The sequence below is a fragment of the Enhydra lutris genome, unplaced genomic scaffold, assembly GCF_002288905.1.
Source record: "Enhydra lutris kenyoni isolate GAN:26980312 unplaced genomic scaffold, ASM228890v2 scaffoldscaffold26, whole genome shotgun sequence".
Taxonomy (NCBI): Eukaryota; Metazoa; Chordata; class Mammalia; order Carnivora; family Mustelidae; genus Enhydra; species Enhydra lutris.
The window spans coordinates 3,712,006-3,727,444 of NW_019154110.1; the positions used below are offsets into that span (position 1 = coordinate 3,712,006).

Genomic DNA, 15,439 nt, shown 5'->3' on the forward strand with positions numbered 1-15,439 from the left:
GGGGAAAGAATCTCCAGCAGACTCCACGCTGAGCAGAGCCCAACATGGGGCTTGATCTCACAACCCTGAGATCATGACTGAGCCAAAGCCAAGAGTCAGATGCTTAACCAACTGAGCTACCCAGCTGCCCCAGTACTAGTCTAGCTTTTCAGTACTAGTCTATCTGTTCAGTGTTCACAGATACTGTATTATTGTATTATTGTGCCTCTTAACTTAAATTTATCTTAAATATACCCTTTATATGGTTTTTCATACAATTAAAAAATACTAAAATACATCAGAAGTTGAGTTCAGTTAACCAGTGATAACAATAATGAAGCACTACTTGTTAAATGACATTCCAAGAAATCATTTCTCTATATTATAGTTCCCCTGGACCTCAAAATCTAACATTCACATTTGCTTATCTGAATCTGTTCATTTTCTTTCTTGCAAACTTTCCAGGTTCTGACTCTAGAGACAATCAGTTCTTTTCCTTTTAACACCTTTCTTTTCAATCTCTAAAGGGGGTACTTCTAAACCTAAAATCTCCCCTATAGGCAAATAGTTTAGCGCACTATGACATTCAACCTGTCTTCTCTCTGTGGGTAGAATCTTTGCTGCGTTCTTCCCTTTATGGAAAATAATACGCATGCCTGAAATCAATAACAAAAATAAAAGCATAGAAGTTGTAGAGTTTAAAGTAATAGTAGCTGCCAGGAATGGAGACAGAATGATATAGAGGTGAATGGTTTTGGTTCAATAAACTAAAAAATGTAGGTGGCTCAGTGGCAAATAGTACACATACTGTTTGAAATTATTTTTGTCCTCCAGTTTTTATGTTCGCCCAATAGAGCGAAGTGACCAAAAGCAAATATAAAATATCAGGGAACAAACTTAAGGAAAAACTTAGCACCTTAGTATTATTAATTCTCACACCTTTTCTCACTTTTCCTTTATGTCAGTATTCTTGTGTACATGAAAATCTGTGTAATAACTTACAAGACCTAACCTAGGACAGGAAGGAGTAAATGGTGGGTTCTTCCATGTGCTGGGAGGCAGTATTTTATCAGTTTTAATTATAGCTTCACCATATGAGTTTCCTTGGGAAACTTACTTAGATCCTCTGTGAATTTCATCTGTAAAATCCATATTTCATTGAATCTAAATTGCCATGTTATAACACCCTCAATTATCTTATGTGCCACTAAGAAAAAAGAGATACTGCAATTAAACTATGATTCAATGCTTTTTTATTGATTGAATATATTTATGCTTAGCTCTGTGTATGTGTGTGAGAGAGAGAATCAGTGAGAAATACAGTACTATCAGCCTTCTGAATTATTTTTTAAGATTTTATTTATTTATTTATTTATTTATCTGTTTATTTTAGAGAGCACACAAGCATGGGCAGAGGGAGGAGAGAGAGAATCCCAAGCAGACTGTGCGTTAAGCTTGCAGCCCACTGCTGGGCTCAATCTCACGACCCCAAAATCATCACCCAAGCGGAAACCAAGAGTCAGATGCTTAACGAGCTCAGCCACCCAGGCATCCCTCAACCTTCTGAACTTATAAGTAATAAGTAGAACAATGTACTCGAAGTGTTGAGCAAGGAGCCTGGCACATTATAAACACTCAATAACTAGTAGCCTTTGTGTTGAGGGCGATATTATTTGTGATTTGATCATGAGTGCTTTGTGAAGTGGTTCATTGTTTAGGTTGTTCTTTGGGGACCAGAATTATTAATACAACATCTTGGTGAGATTTGTTGGTGGCAATCAGAATGCCCACTGATTTTGAATCTGAAGTAGCATAACAGTAGCACAACATCTTTAGTTGGTTTTCAGAGGTAATTCTTTTAACCATTAGCAGTTGGTTATCAATGAAATTTGTTGGCTATTGTTGACGTTTCCTCCAGAAATAAATTCTACTGATACATATCAACCTTCCCGGTTGGTTGAAGTTGCTATTTATAGAGAGAATTTGTTCAAGTGCACAAGATGAGGGGCGCCTGTGTGGCTCAGTCAAGTTAAGCATCTGCCTTCGGCTCAGATCAGGATCCCAGGGTCCTGGGATCAAGCCCTTCATCAGGCTTCCTGCTCAGCAGGGAGTCTGCTTTTCCCTCTCCATTCCCCGTGCCCATGTTCCCTCTTGCTGTCTCTCTGTCAAATAAATAAAATCTTTTAAAAAGCTTAGTAAAATTGCTTTGTTGACACTATATGAGACCTCAGGTTTTAAATTATTTTTTTTATCATTTTCCTTTCTATGCAGGAGGCAGACAGTGGGGAGGAGGAATGCCGGTCACAGCCCCGGAGGTATGTTTGTTCATTGTATTCTATAGCATTTCTGTAGTTAATGTTTTTTCTCTAATTCTTAGTCTTGTCAGATTAGCTTACCTTGGTTCTCCAGGAAGATTAATTGGTTTCTCAAAAAGGGCTTGTTTTAAGAATCCAGTTACTGACTCAGATTTAAAATGGTTAATTGCATTATGTTGTACACATGACACTAAGATAATGTTGTATGTCAATTATTCGTCCATACATACATACATATAATGGTAGATTGCTTTAAGAAAGTGCAGATATGCCAATACTGGCCCAATTTTTACCCAAATCTGGAGAACTATCTTGAGTATTAAAAAAGTAAATTTTCATTACCTTTTAGGAAAATATCAACTGAACATTTCAGCCTTCAGTTTTGTACTTAGATTTGTCATTCATTTTGATAGATATTTAAATTCTTCTAGATGGGTCAATATTTCACTTCCTAAATACAAAAGATATAGTAAGTAACTTACCCAATCCTTTATATACAATGACTACTCACAGAGTGGTGGGCATATTGTTAAAAGGGTACCAATACTTGCTGCTGTTAAAAGAAAAAGATTATGAGAGATATTTAAGAAGTATATAAATATTTTTGTTATCTCATTTAAATGGCTTTATAAATCAACTTTTTTCCCCAAGAAACAGTACTGGTAAGTTCAGGATGGTCATTTAAATGCTACCAAACTTTTGTCCTCCAAACTCAATCACATGAGCCATTCTGTATGATACAGAGGAAGTATACAGTAAGCATGCTCAAAGTGGAGAACCTGGCTAGAAGGAATGTTCCTTAATGATAAATTATCAAGTGTTTGTTGCTGTATACCACTCTTGCAAACTATACGTTTTTATAAAAATCATTCCTTTTCATCATAACGGAGGCTTATTGACAGTATTTTTTTCCTGTCTTCGTTAGCATGAAAATTTGACTTGAAACTTTATTTCTCACTATCTATTGGGGAAGATCTGAGAGTGAAGTGTCATCTTTTGCATAGAGCTAAGAGAAAGAAACCCAGAAAAAATTTTAGCCGAATGATTACCAGAGACATCATAACCTTATTCCCATTAGAATGAAAAGAGGATTCCAAAGGATTCTGAATTTTTTACTAGGCCAGATGTAAAGATCGTTGGGTTAATTTCGAGCTTTACATATTGACTTGGTATCTACTGGGATGATTGTTGTTCCAAATATTACATAATGAGGCAATGCAGGTTTACTCTCATTAACAGTCCTGAATTGTCGAGCCATTAAGAACCATTGAGACCACCGTTTTTAAAATTGTTGACAATAAATTATTAATATGACTAGCAGAGGGTTTTTGTAGGCTTCTTCTGTTTACAAGAAAAGGATCATTTATGCAAAGAAGGAATGAAGAAAAACCTGGTGGTACCCCTTTTTAAAAATCAAACTTTACTTGCCTGTTGTAATTTCTTACATTCGATATGTTTCCCAGGCTATTTCTAAATCTAATTGCTTTAGTCTGACTCAAAGCAAAGAAACTTCTCTTAAGTCCAGTTGAATACCCCTTGTTGCTAGATGGTATGTAAGAGGTTGATTTTTTGTGTGCTTGACTACTACAGATTATTCTGGGGTTCCCTATCACTTACCACAGAATAAACCAGCACTGAGTTAGCATCATTTCACTGAGCATGCCTGAACTCATCTTTTCAGTTTGAGGGTTCAGTTGTGGTTTGTAGTAGAGAATTGAGTAGAATAGAGTAAACAGCATATTATTAAAACTAATACCAATTCCACATAATAAAAAAGATGTTTTATTAATTATCTCTTATTTTAACCAAATGTCATTTATTGGGAAAGTCTTAAAAGTAATCATTTAATATAATTAGCCCAAACTATGAAGTCTTTAAAAACCGATGTTCACAGGCAACAACAAAAATAGATAAATTAGTCTACATCAAAATTTTTGTAAATCATATAGCTGATTAGGGGTCAATGTCCAGAATACATAAAGAACTCTTACAACTCAAGTACAATAGAAAAAGAACAACCTGTCTTATTCAGCTCAGACTTCTATAAAAAATACCCATAGACCGATTAGCTTAAAAAACAGGTGTTTATTTCTTACAATTCTGGAGGCAGGGAAATCCAAGATCCATGTGCTGGCAGATTTGGTTCCTGGTGAGAGCTTTCTTCCTGGCTTTCAGACAGCTGTGTTCTTGCTGTGGCCTCATGTGTCTGTGTGAGAGAGGATGCGCTGGTTTCTTCCTCATACGTAGATATGAATCCTGTCATGGGAGCCCCGTAACATCATCATGACATCATCTAACCCTTATTTCCTCCCAAAGGCTCCCATCTCTAAATACCATCACATCAGGGGTTAGGGCTTCAAGATATGGATTAGCGAGGTACACAAACATTCAGTTCATAACATTCCACCCTGTGCCTCCAACTCATATCCTTCTCACACAAAAAATATATTCATTCCATCCCAGTAGCCCCAAAAGTCTTAACTCATTTGAGCATGAAGTCCAAAGTCTCATCCAAATGTCTCATCGAAATCATGGGGCACCTGGGTGGCTCAGTCAGTTAAGCATCTGCCTTTAGCTCAGAACATGATCCCAGGGTCCTGGGATCGAGCCCCATATCAGGCTTCCTGCTCAGTGGGGAGTCTGTTTCTCCCTCTCCCACTTTACCTCCCCCTGCTTGTGCTCTCCCACCTCTCTCTCAAATAAATAAAATCTTTTTTAAAAATCTCATCTAAATCAGATACAGGTGAGATTAGAGACAGAATTTCTCTCCAGCTATGAACCTCTGAAACCAGATAAGTTATGCACTTCAAGACACGGTGGTAAGATAAGCTTAGGAAAACATTCCCATTCCAAAAGGGAAATTAGAAAGAAAGAAGAGGTGACAGTTAATCCAAAACTTAGCAAGGTAAATTCCATTAGATCTTAAGGCTCAATAATAATGCTCTTTGGTTTGATACTCTGCACTGGGGACCCACTGGGATGGTTGTCATGCCACCACTGGATTGGTAGTGTCATCTCCGCAGCTCATCAAGGCAGCCCTGCACCTTTGGCTCCCGTAAGTGCCACCCATCTGGCATTCTGCAAGGGCCCATCTACCTGGCATTCTGCTGGGCAGGAGAACCAGTGTAAAGGTAGACTTGCCCTCAGCCCTTGCACTCTGGGTCTATAGTTGGAGTAGCAGTCCTAATGATCTCTGAATCTCCTTTGGGGTCCTTCTTTCCTTTTCTTGAATGATAATGTATGTTCACAGCCTTCCTTCATTCTGTCTTATTTTCTTTGGTTCCTCCAATTCCCCCTGGCAGTGTTTCTGCTAGTATAAATCCCATCTCTATTCCTAGCTTCTGTGGAGATGGCTGTAGAGAGGTCTATGGTTCACACCCACTTTAATCACCACACCCTTGGTGTTTTCTTCTGAGCATGCTTTCTTATTTTTTACAGTATAGACCCGAGAATTTTCCACATCTCTAAGTTCTGTTTCATTTTGTTTAACAGGTACTTCTTCAATTCATTTCTCTCTTCTCATGTTTTACTATTTACAGTTGGAAGGAAGTAAGCTGTTCCTTCAATGCTTTGCTTAAAAATCTAAGTTATATATCTAATTTCCTCACTCACAATTTATGCTTTTCACAAGACATTAGAACATGAACCTAATTTAGCTAAGTTCTTTCCTACTTTATAACCAGTATTGCCTTTTCTCTATTATCCAATAACATGTTTCTTATTTCTGAGACCTCACTGGAATGGACTTTACTGCCCATATTTCTGTCAACATTCTGTTCATGATTATGATGTATTCTTTAAGAAGATGGAGGGCTTTTTCTCCAGCCCTCCTCTTTTCTTTCTGAGCTCTCACCAGAATTGCCAATTAACACTCCCTTCATGACAGTCTTACCTTTCTGAGCTCTCACCAGAATTGCCAATTAACACTCCCTCCATGACAGTCTTACCTTTTTCAAGCATGTTCCTCAAAATTCTTCCAGCTTCTAGTCATTACCCAATTCCAAAACCACTGCCACATTTTTAGGTATTCAATATAGCAACACCCCACTTCTCAGTACCAAAATCTACAGTTGAGTTTTCCAGAGAAAATAGGAAATATATAGATAGATTTAGTATAAGGAGTTGGTTCACCCAATTATGGAAGCTGGGCAGTCCCCAAGATCTACAAGTTGGAGACCCTGGAGAGCTGATGGTCTAACTTCCAGTCTGAGCCTGAGTCTGATCAGGAAAAGACTGATGTCATAGCTCAAAGACAGGCAGAAGGAGCAAATTCTTCCTTGCTCAGCCTTTTGTACTATTCAGGCCTTCACTGGAATGGTGAAGCCTACGTACATTGGGAAGGGCCATCTGTTTTACTCAGTTTACTGATTTAAATGTTAATCTCATCCAGAGACACCCCCAGAATAATGTTTAACCAAATTTCTGGGCCCAGAAATCTGTGGCCCCGTCAAGTTGACACATAAAATTAACCTTTGAACAACTCAATTTAAAAAAAATGAGTAAAGAACATTTCTCCAAAGAAGGTACACAAATGACCAATAAGTATATGAAAAGATGTTCAGTATCACTAATCATTAGGGAAATACAAATCAAAACTACAATGAGATATATCACCACACTCATCAGGATGGCCACTGTCCAGAAAACAGAAAATAAGTATTGGTGAGGATGTGGAGAAAGTGAAACCCTTGTGCATTGTTGGTGAGAATGTAAAATGGTACAGTATAGCAGGTCCTCAAAAAACTAAAATTACTATATGCTCCAGCAATTCCACTTCTGGCTATATACCCAAAAGAATCAAAAGCAGGGTCTTGAGAAATTTGTACATGAATGTACATAGCAACATTATTAACAATAACCAAAAGATGGAAGCAACCCAAGTGTCCACTGGCAAATAAATGGATGAATAAATATGATATAGCCATATAATGGAATATTACTCAGCCTTAAAAAAGGAAAGAAATTATGGCAAATGTTGCATGGATAAATCTTGAGGACATTATGCTAAGTGAAATAAGCCAGTCACCGAATAATACATATTGTATGTTTCCACTTACATGAGATACCTACTATAGTCAGAGTCTCAGAGACAGAAAATAGAATGTTGATTGCCAGGGCTGGGGGAAGAAGAGAGTGGAGTTATTGTTTAATGGATACAGAGTTAAAGTTTTGGAAGAGAAAAAAGTTCTAGAGATGCATGGTGGTGATAGTTGCTCAACAGTGGGAATGTACTTAATGTACACTTACAAATAATTAAGATGGCAAATTTTATTTTATGTGCATCTTACTATAGTTAAAAAATGATGTAGGGGCTCCTGGGTGGCTTAGTTGTTAGGCATCTGCCTTTGCCTCAGGTCATGATCCCAGGGTCCTGGGATTGAGCCCTGCATCGGGCTCCCTGGTCAGCGAGGAATCTGCTTCTCCCGCTCCCACTCCCCCTGCTTACATTCCCCGTCTCACTGTCTCTCTCTCTCTCTCTCTGTCAAATAAATAACAAAATCTTAAAAAAAAAAATACAATGTATTCACGCTACACTGGCCCCTTTTTATAACAATTCTGGCAATACTTTGTCTTTCTCAAAAGATAAGCATGAAAAGATAACATGATCACAGAGCTAAAAACCAGGTTGTATATTATTTTTGGTAAAAAAGATAAACAGATGACACTCAATGCCAGTCTTCCTTGTGCATGTTTATGAAGGCACTGCTTTGCTGATTGTGTGATGACCCACCTTGCTTAATTGGGAACAACCAGGAAGGTGAGTATAAAACTAAACCATACAGCAACCAATAATCAACAATTTGACCTATAAATGGCTCTCTCATATGAGTTAACTAATAAAATTATAAGACCATAAATAAAAATGAACAAAAGAAATATCATTGAAATCTTTGAAATCCCAAAACAGTAGTTGTGGACTTTAGATCTAAATTTAGAAAATAAGTATTTTAATTATAGTAGAGCTCTTCCATTCCTGTTTGTACCAACTTAAGCTAAAAATTGTATAAAGTAAAGAGTAAAGAAATGACTTTTAGGAAATTATTTGTAAGGTCAGAAATTTGTAGTATTGTACAATAATATGGCTTCAGAGATCCAGAAATTGTGTTATTTTTTAAAAAGGCAAATGAATATTTAAGCCATTCAGGATAGTTTTTATATTTTCCCCAGCCAAGTCAAGGAATACATATAATATTTGTTACCAATTTTTGTTTATTTGTTTCAAAAATTTTTGTCTTTTTTTCCCCAAGAATTCTGTTTTATTGGCGTTAGAAGTGTAAACACCATGAGTGAATTCTACAGGTTGACTTTAATGGAATAGAATGGTGGTCTGTAAAAAAGGTGACTTTTTAAATTTTATTGTAGTTGACATACAATATTATATTACTTTCAGCTGTACAACATAGGATTGAACATTTATATATATTACAAAGTAATGACCATGATAATTCTATGTACTATCTGTCACCATACAAGTTGTCGCAGTATTATTATCTCTTTTCCCTGTACTGTCTGTACATTGCATTCTGTAACTTACTTATTTTATAACTGGAAGTCCGTTTCCCTTATTTCACCCATCCCTGCAGTCCCTCCCCTTTGGCAACCAACAGATTGTTCCCTGTATCTATGAGTCTGTTTCTCTTTTGTTGTTTGGTCATTTTGTTTTTTAGATTCCACATATAAGTGAAATCATACAGTATTTATCTTGCTCCAGCTTTTGTTACTCAGCGTAATACTCCCTGGGTTCATCCATAACACGGAAAGCAAGATTTCGTTCTTCTTTATGGCTGAGTAATAGTTTACATATTCCACTGTGTGTGTGTGTGTGTGTGTGTGTGTGTGCGTGTGTGTGTGTATACATATATCCGTGCATACTTATATGTAGACTTACATCTTCTTTACCCAGTCATCTGTTGTCGGACACCTAGTTTCGTTCCATATCTTGGCTATTTTAAATAATGCTGCAATAAACATAGGGATGTATGTATCTTTTTGAATTCATGTTTTTGTATTTTTTCAGATAAATACCCAGAAGTGGAATTGCTGGATCATATGGTAGTTCTATTTTCAATTTTTTGAGGAATCTCTGTACTATTTTCCATAGTGGCTGCACTGCTTTGCATTCCCACCAACACTGCACAAGTCCCTTTCCTGCACATCTTTACTAATACCTGTTATTCCTTGTCTTTGGGTACTAGCCATTCTCACAGGTGTGAGGTGATACCTCATTATGATTTTGATTTGCATTTCCCTGATGATGAGTGATGTTGAGTATCTTTTCATACATCTGTTGTTTGTTAGCCATCTATGTGTCTTCTTTGGAAAAATGTCTATTCAGGTCCTTTGCCCATTTTTAAATTGAATTGTTTATTTTTTTATGTATATTGGATATTAACCCCTTATTGGTTATATCATTTGCAAATATCTTCTCCCATTCAGTAAGTTGCCTTTTATTTTGTTAATGTTTTCCTTCCCTGTGCAAAAATTTTTTGGTTTGATATAGTCTCGTTTGTTTATTTTTGCTTTTGTTGCCCCGTTTATTTTTGCTTTTGTTGCCCCGTCTAAGGAGACAGATCTGAAAAAATGTTGCTGACACCAGTGTTCAAGAGCTTACTGCCTATGTTTTCTTCCAGGAGTTTTAAGTTTTCAGGTCTCACATTTAGGTGTTCCATCCATTTGAGTGTATTTTTTAATATGGTGTAAAAATTGGTCCAGTTTCATTCTTTCATCCAGTTTCCCCAATACTATTTATTAAAGAGACTGCCCTTTTTTCAATTGCATATTAATGCCTCCTGTCAAAATTAATTGTATAATTGTGGGTTTATTTCTGGGCTCTATACTGTTCCATTGAACTGTATCTGTTTTTATGTCAGTATCATTACTGTTTTGGTTACTATACCTTTGTACTATAGTTTGAAATTAGAGAGTGTTATACCTCAGCTTTGTTCTTCCTCAAGATTGCTTTGGCTATTCAGAGCCTTTTGTCGTTCCATACGAATTTTAGGATTACTTGTTCTAGTTCTGTGAAAATTTCCTGTTGGTATTTTGATAGAGATTATGTTGAATCTGTAGATTGCTTTGAGTGGTATGGACATTTTAACAATCTTAATTCTTCCAGTCCATGAGCATAGTTTATTTTTCCACTTATTTGTGTCAACTTCAATTTCTTTCATCAATGTTTTTGAGAGTATAGGTCTTTTATCTTCTTGGTTAAATTTATCCCTAGGTATCTTATTCTTATTAATATAATTGTAAATGGTATTGTTTTCTTAATTTCACTCTCTGATAGTTCATTATTAGTGTATAGAAATGGAACAGATTTATGTATACCGAATTCATATCTGGCAATTTATTGAATTAATTTGTTCTAATAAATTTTTGGTGGAGTCTTTAGGGTTTTCTATATATAGTACCATTTAAATTGCAAATAGTGACAGTTTTACCTCTTCCTTTCCAATTTGGATGTCTTTTATTCCTTTTTCTTGTCTGATCACTGTGTCTAATACTGTGTTGAATAATAGTGGCAAGAGTGAGTATTCTTGTCTTATTCCTGATCTTAGAGGAAAAGCTTTCCGCTTTTCACCATTGGATATGATGGTAGCTGTGGGTTTATCATATGTGGCCTATATTGTGTTGAAGTATGTTTCCTCTATACCCACTTTGTTAAGAGTTTTTATCATAAATGGATATTGAAATCTATCAAATGCTTTTTTGGCATTTATTGACATGATTATCTGATTTATATCCTTCTTTTTGTTAATGTGGTGTATCATATTGATTGATTTGTGAATTTTTTTTAAAGATTTTATTTATTCATCTGACAGACAGAGATCACAAGTAGGCAGAGAGGCAGGCGGTGAGAGACGAAGGGAAGCAGGCTCCCTGCTGAGCAGAGAGCCCGATGTGGGACTCGATCCCAGCACCCTGGGATCATGACCTGAGCCGAAGGCAGAGCTTTTAACCCATTGAGCCACCAAGGCGTCCCCGATTTGTGGATATTGTGCCATTCTTGCATCCTCAGAATAAATCCCACTTGGTTATGGCATATGATTTTTTTAATGTATTGTTGAATTAAATTTGCTAATATTTTGTTGGGGATTTTTGCATCTATATTCATCAGGGTTATTGGCTTGTAATTTTCTTTTTTTGTGGTGTCTTTGGATTTTGGTTTTAGAGTAATGCTGGTCTTATAGAATGATTTTGGAAGCATTCCTTCCTCTTTAGTTTTTGAACTAGTTTGAGAAGGATAGGTGTTAACTCTTCCATAAATGTTTGGTAGAATTCACTTGTAAAGTTGTCTGGTGCTGGACTTTTGTTTATTGGGAATTCTTTAATTACAGGTTCAATTTCATTACTAGTAATTAGTCTATTCAGATTTTCTATTTCTTCTTGATTCAGTCTTGAAAGATTGTTTCTAAGAATTTATCTATTTTTCTAGGTGTCCCATTTGTTGTCATATAATTATTTGTACTAGTCTCTTATGATTCTTTGTATTTCTGTGGTATCAGTTGTAACTTCTCTTTCATTTCTGATTTTATTTATTTGGGTCCTCTCTTTTTTCTTGATGAGTCTGACTAAAAGTTCTTCAATTTTGTTTCGTTTTTCAAAGAACTACCTCCCACTTATATTGATGTTTTCTATTTTTTACTTTACTCTCTATGTCATTTTTTTTCACTCTGATCTTTATTATTTTCTTCCTTAAACTAACTTTGGGCTTTGGTCTTTCTCTACTCCTTTAGGTGTGATGTTACATTGCTGTCTTGAGATTTTCTTTGTTTCTTGAGGTGAACCTGTATCACTCTCAACCTCCTTTTGAGAACTAGCTTTGCTTTGTTCCATAGATTTTTGGACTGCTGTGTTTTTTTTTTTAAGATTTTATTTTATTTATTTGGCAGAGAGAGACATAGTGAGAGAGGGAACACAATCAAGGGGAGTGGGAGAAGGAGAAGCAGGCTTCCTGCTGAGCAGGGACTCTGGGACCATGACCTGAGCTGAAGACGGCTGAGCCACCCAGGTGCCCCTGGACTGTTGTGATTTTATTTTCATTTGTCTCTAAGTATTTTTTTTTTTTATTTCCTCTTGATTTCTTCATTGACCCATTGGGTGTTTAATAGAATGTTGTTCAGCTTCTACGTGTTTTATGTTTTTCCCAGTTTTCTTCTTGCAATTGATTTCTAGCTTCATAGTGCCGTGGTTGGAAAAGATGTGTGATATGATTTCAGTCTTCTTGAATTCACTGAGACTTGTTTTGTGACCTAAGGTGATTTATTCTGGAGCATATTCCATGTGATCTTGAAAAAAAAAAATCTATTCTGTTTTATATGGAATATTCTGCAGATATTTATGAAGTTCTTCTGGTCTAATATGTGATTTAAGGCCAATGTTCTTGTTGATTTTCTGCCTGGGTGATCTAGCCATTGATGAAAGTGAGGTGTTAAAGTCCCCAACTATTATAGTATTACTGTCATTTTCTTCTTTTATGTCTATTAATATTTGCTTTATTTATTTAGGTGCTCCTATGTTGGGTGTCCTTTTCCCTTGGGAATTGGTGACTTTCCTTAGTGTTATGTTTTCCTTTCTCTTCATTTTTTTGTGGTTACCATGAGGTTCATATATAACATCCTACATATATAGCAGCCTATTTTAAGTCAATGATTGCTTCAATTCAAACACATTCTAAAAGCACTACATTGTTACTTCCTCCTCATGTTTTATGTTTTTTTAATAGAATTTTTCTTTTATCTTAGTAAAGTTTGGTTTTGCTTTGTTTTTTTTTTAAGATTTTACTTATTTGACAGTTTGACAGAGAGAGACACAGCAAGAGAGGGAACATAAGCAGGGGAGTGGGAGAGGGAGAAGAATGCTGCCCCCCCTGAGTAGGGAGCCTGAGGAAGGACTGGTCCCAGGACCCTGGGATCATGACCTGAGCTGAAGGCCGCTTAATGACTGAGCCACTCAGGCGCCCCATGTCTTATGCTTTTGAAGTCGTATTTTTATATCTTATTATTTTGTGTATTCTTTGACTAATTATTGTAGATATGGCCAGTTTCACTAATTTTGTATTTTAACCTTCATGCTAGTTATGTGTGCGTAGGTGGTTGATCCACCACCTTTCCTATATGTTTACTTTTACCAGTGAGATTTTTCTTTCTTTCGTAATTTTCCTAGTTCTAGTTATGTACTTTTGTTTTCCATTTAAAGAAGTTCCTTTAATATTTATTATAGGGCCAATTTTGTGTTGATGAACTCCTTTGTCTTCTGCTTTTCTGGGAAATTCTTTATCTCTCCTTTAATTTTGAGTGATAACCTTGTTAGATGAATATTCTTGGTTGGAAGTTTTTTCCTTTTAGCATTTTTAAAAATTTTTATTTATTTATTTATTTGACAGAGAGAGAGAGAGAGAGATCACAAGTAGGCAGAGAGGCAGGCAGAGCAGGAGCGGGAAGCAGGCCCCAAACTGAGTAGGGAGCCCAATGTGGGGTCAATCCCAGGACCCTGAGATCATGACCTGAGCCAAAGGCAGAGGCTTTACCCACTGAGCCATCCAGGCGCCCCTCCTTTTGGCATTTTGAATATATTATGCTACTCTATTCTGGCCTGTAAAATTTCTGCTGACAAATCAACTGATAGTCTTATGGGAGTTCCTTTGTACATTGGTAGTTGTTTTTTTCTTGCTGCTTTTAAGATTCTCTCTTTATCTTTAACTGATGACACTTTGATATTAATATGTGTTGGTGTGGGTCCCTTTGGGTTCATCTTACTGGGGACTCTTTTTGCTCCCTCTACTTAGATGTCTATTTCCTTCATCAGGTTAGGGAAGTTTTTGGCAATTATTTCTTCAAATAGTTTTTCTGCCCCTTTCTCTCCCTCTTTTCTCCTTTTGGGAGCCCTATAATGCAAATGTTTGTTTGCTTGATGTTGTCCCAGAGGTCCCTTAAACTAGCCTCATTTTTAAAAATGTTTTTCTTTTTGCTCTTCTAATTGGGTGATTTCCATTACCCTGTCTTCCAGATCACTGATCCATTCTTCTGCATTCTGATCTGCTGTTGATTCCCTTTAGTGTATTTTTCATTTTAGTTATTGAATTCTTCAGCTCTGATTAATTCTTTTTATATTTTCTGTTTCTTTGTTGAAATTCTTGCTGCATTCATTCATTCTTCTCCTTAGTTCCCTGAGATTTTTTTTCAAGATTTTATTTATTTATTTTTTTATTTATTTGACAGAGATCACAACTAGGCAGAGAGGTAGGTGGGGGAGGGGAGCGGGGAGAGCAGGCTCCCTGCTGAGCAGAGAGCCTGATGTGGGGCTCGATCGCAGGACCCTGAGACCATGACCCAAGCTGAAGGCAGAGGCTTAATCCACTGAGCCACCCAGGCGCCCCAGTTCCCTGAGATTTTTTAATGATCATTACTTTGAACATTATTCGATAGTTTATTTCCATTTCATTTACTTCTTTTTCTGAGATTTGATCATATTCTTTCTTTTGGAACATATTCCTGTCTTTTTATTTTACCTAACTCTCTATCTGTTTTTATGTATTAGATCAGTTACATGTACCAGCCTTGAAAGACTGGCTTTATGTAGAAGTCACCCTGTGGGGCCCAGTAGCACAAACACCCCGATCACCTAAGCCAGGTCCGTCAAGTATTTCTTGTGTAGGCTCTATACACCTTCCTGTTGTGTCCTGGTTGTAATTGGTACAATCTCATCGGAGGGTGGGGTTGGCCACAACAGCCATAAGTATGCTGGTGGGCTGGGCAGCCCTCTGGCAGAGTTGATGGTCATGTCTGACTGTGACTGTTGCAAGCATTCTAGGTGCAGGCCTGGCCCTTCAAGGCAGGAGCACTTAGGAATGGCTCTAGTGCTAACTGACTGTACCTGTTGCCTGTGGAATGTGGTGGATCAGGGCTTAGGAGGGGCTATGTGTGCAGGTTGGATAGGGCTAGCAGTACTAGGATAGTAGATGGAGAGTATCAGAAATGGTACCTGCTAGGGCCAGGAAAACCAGGAAGAAAGGAAGTAAAAAAACAAAAAGTACCTGCCAGCGATTCTGCCTCCAGACAACATTACAACAGGTCACTGCCCCTCCAGCACACACCACAAAATTAGTCAGTGGATCTCCTTCATGTGGGAGGAGGTAAGCTCTG

The 15,439-nt window shown here is 37.0% G+C and overlaps 1 protein-coding gene across 2 annotated transcripts in view; it reads left to right on the forward strand.

Annotated features, from left to right (window-relative positions):
* The window catches only part of LOC111151603 (slingshot protein phosphatase 2), a 242,645-nt gene that overhangs the window by 95,406 nt on the left and 131,800 nt on the right, over positions 1-15,439 (forward strand). For both annotated transcript variants that reach the window (XM_022509688.1, XM_022509690.1), the window contains one exon: positions 2,251-2,294. In XM_022509688.1, coding sequence (XP_022365396.1) covers positions 2,251-2,294 — 44 coding nt within the window. The remainder of the gene's footprint in view (positions 1-2,250; positions 2,295-15,439) is intronic.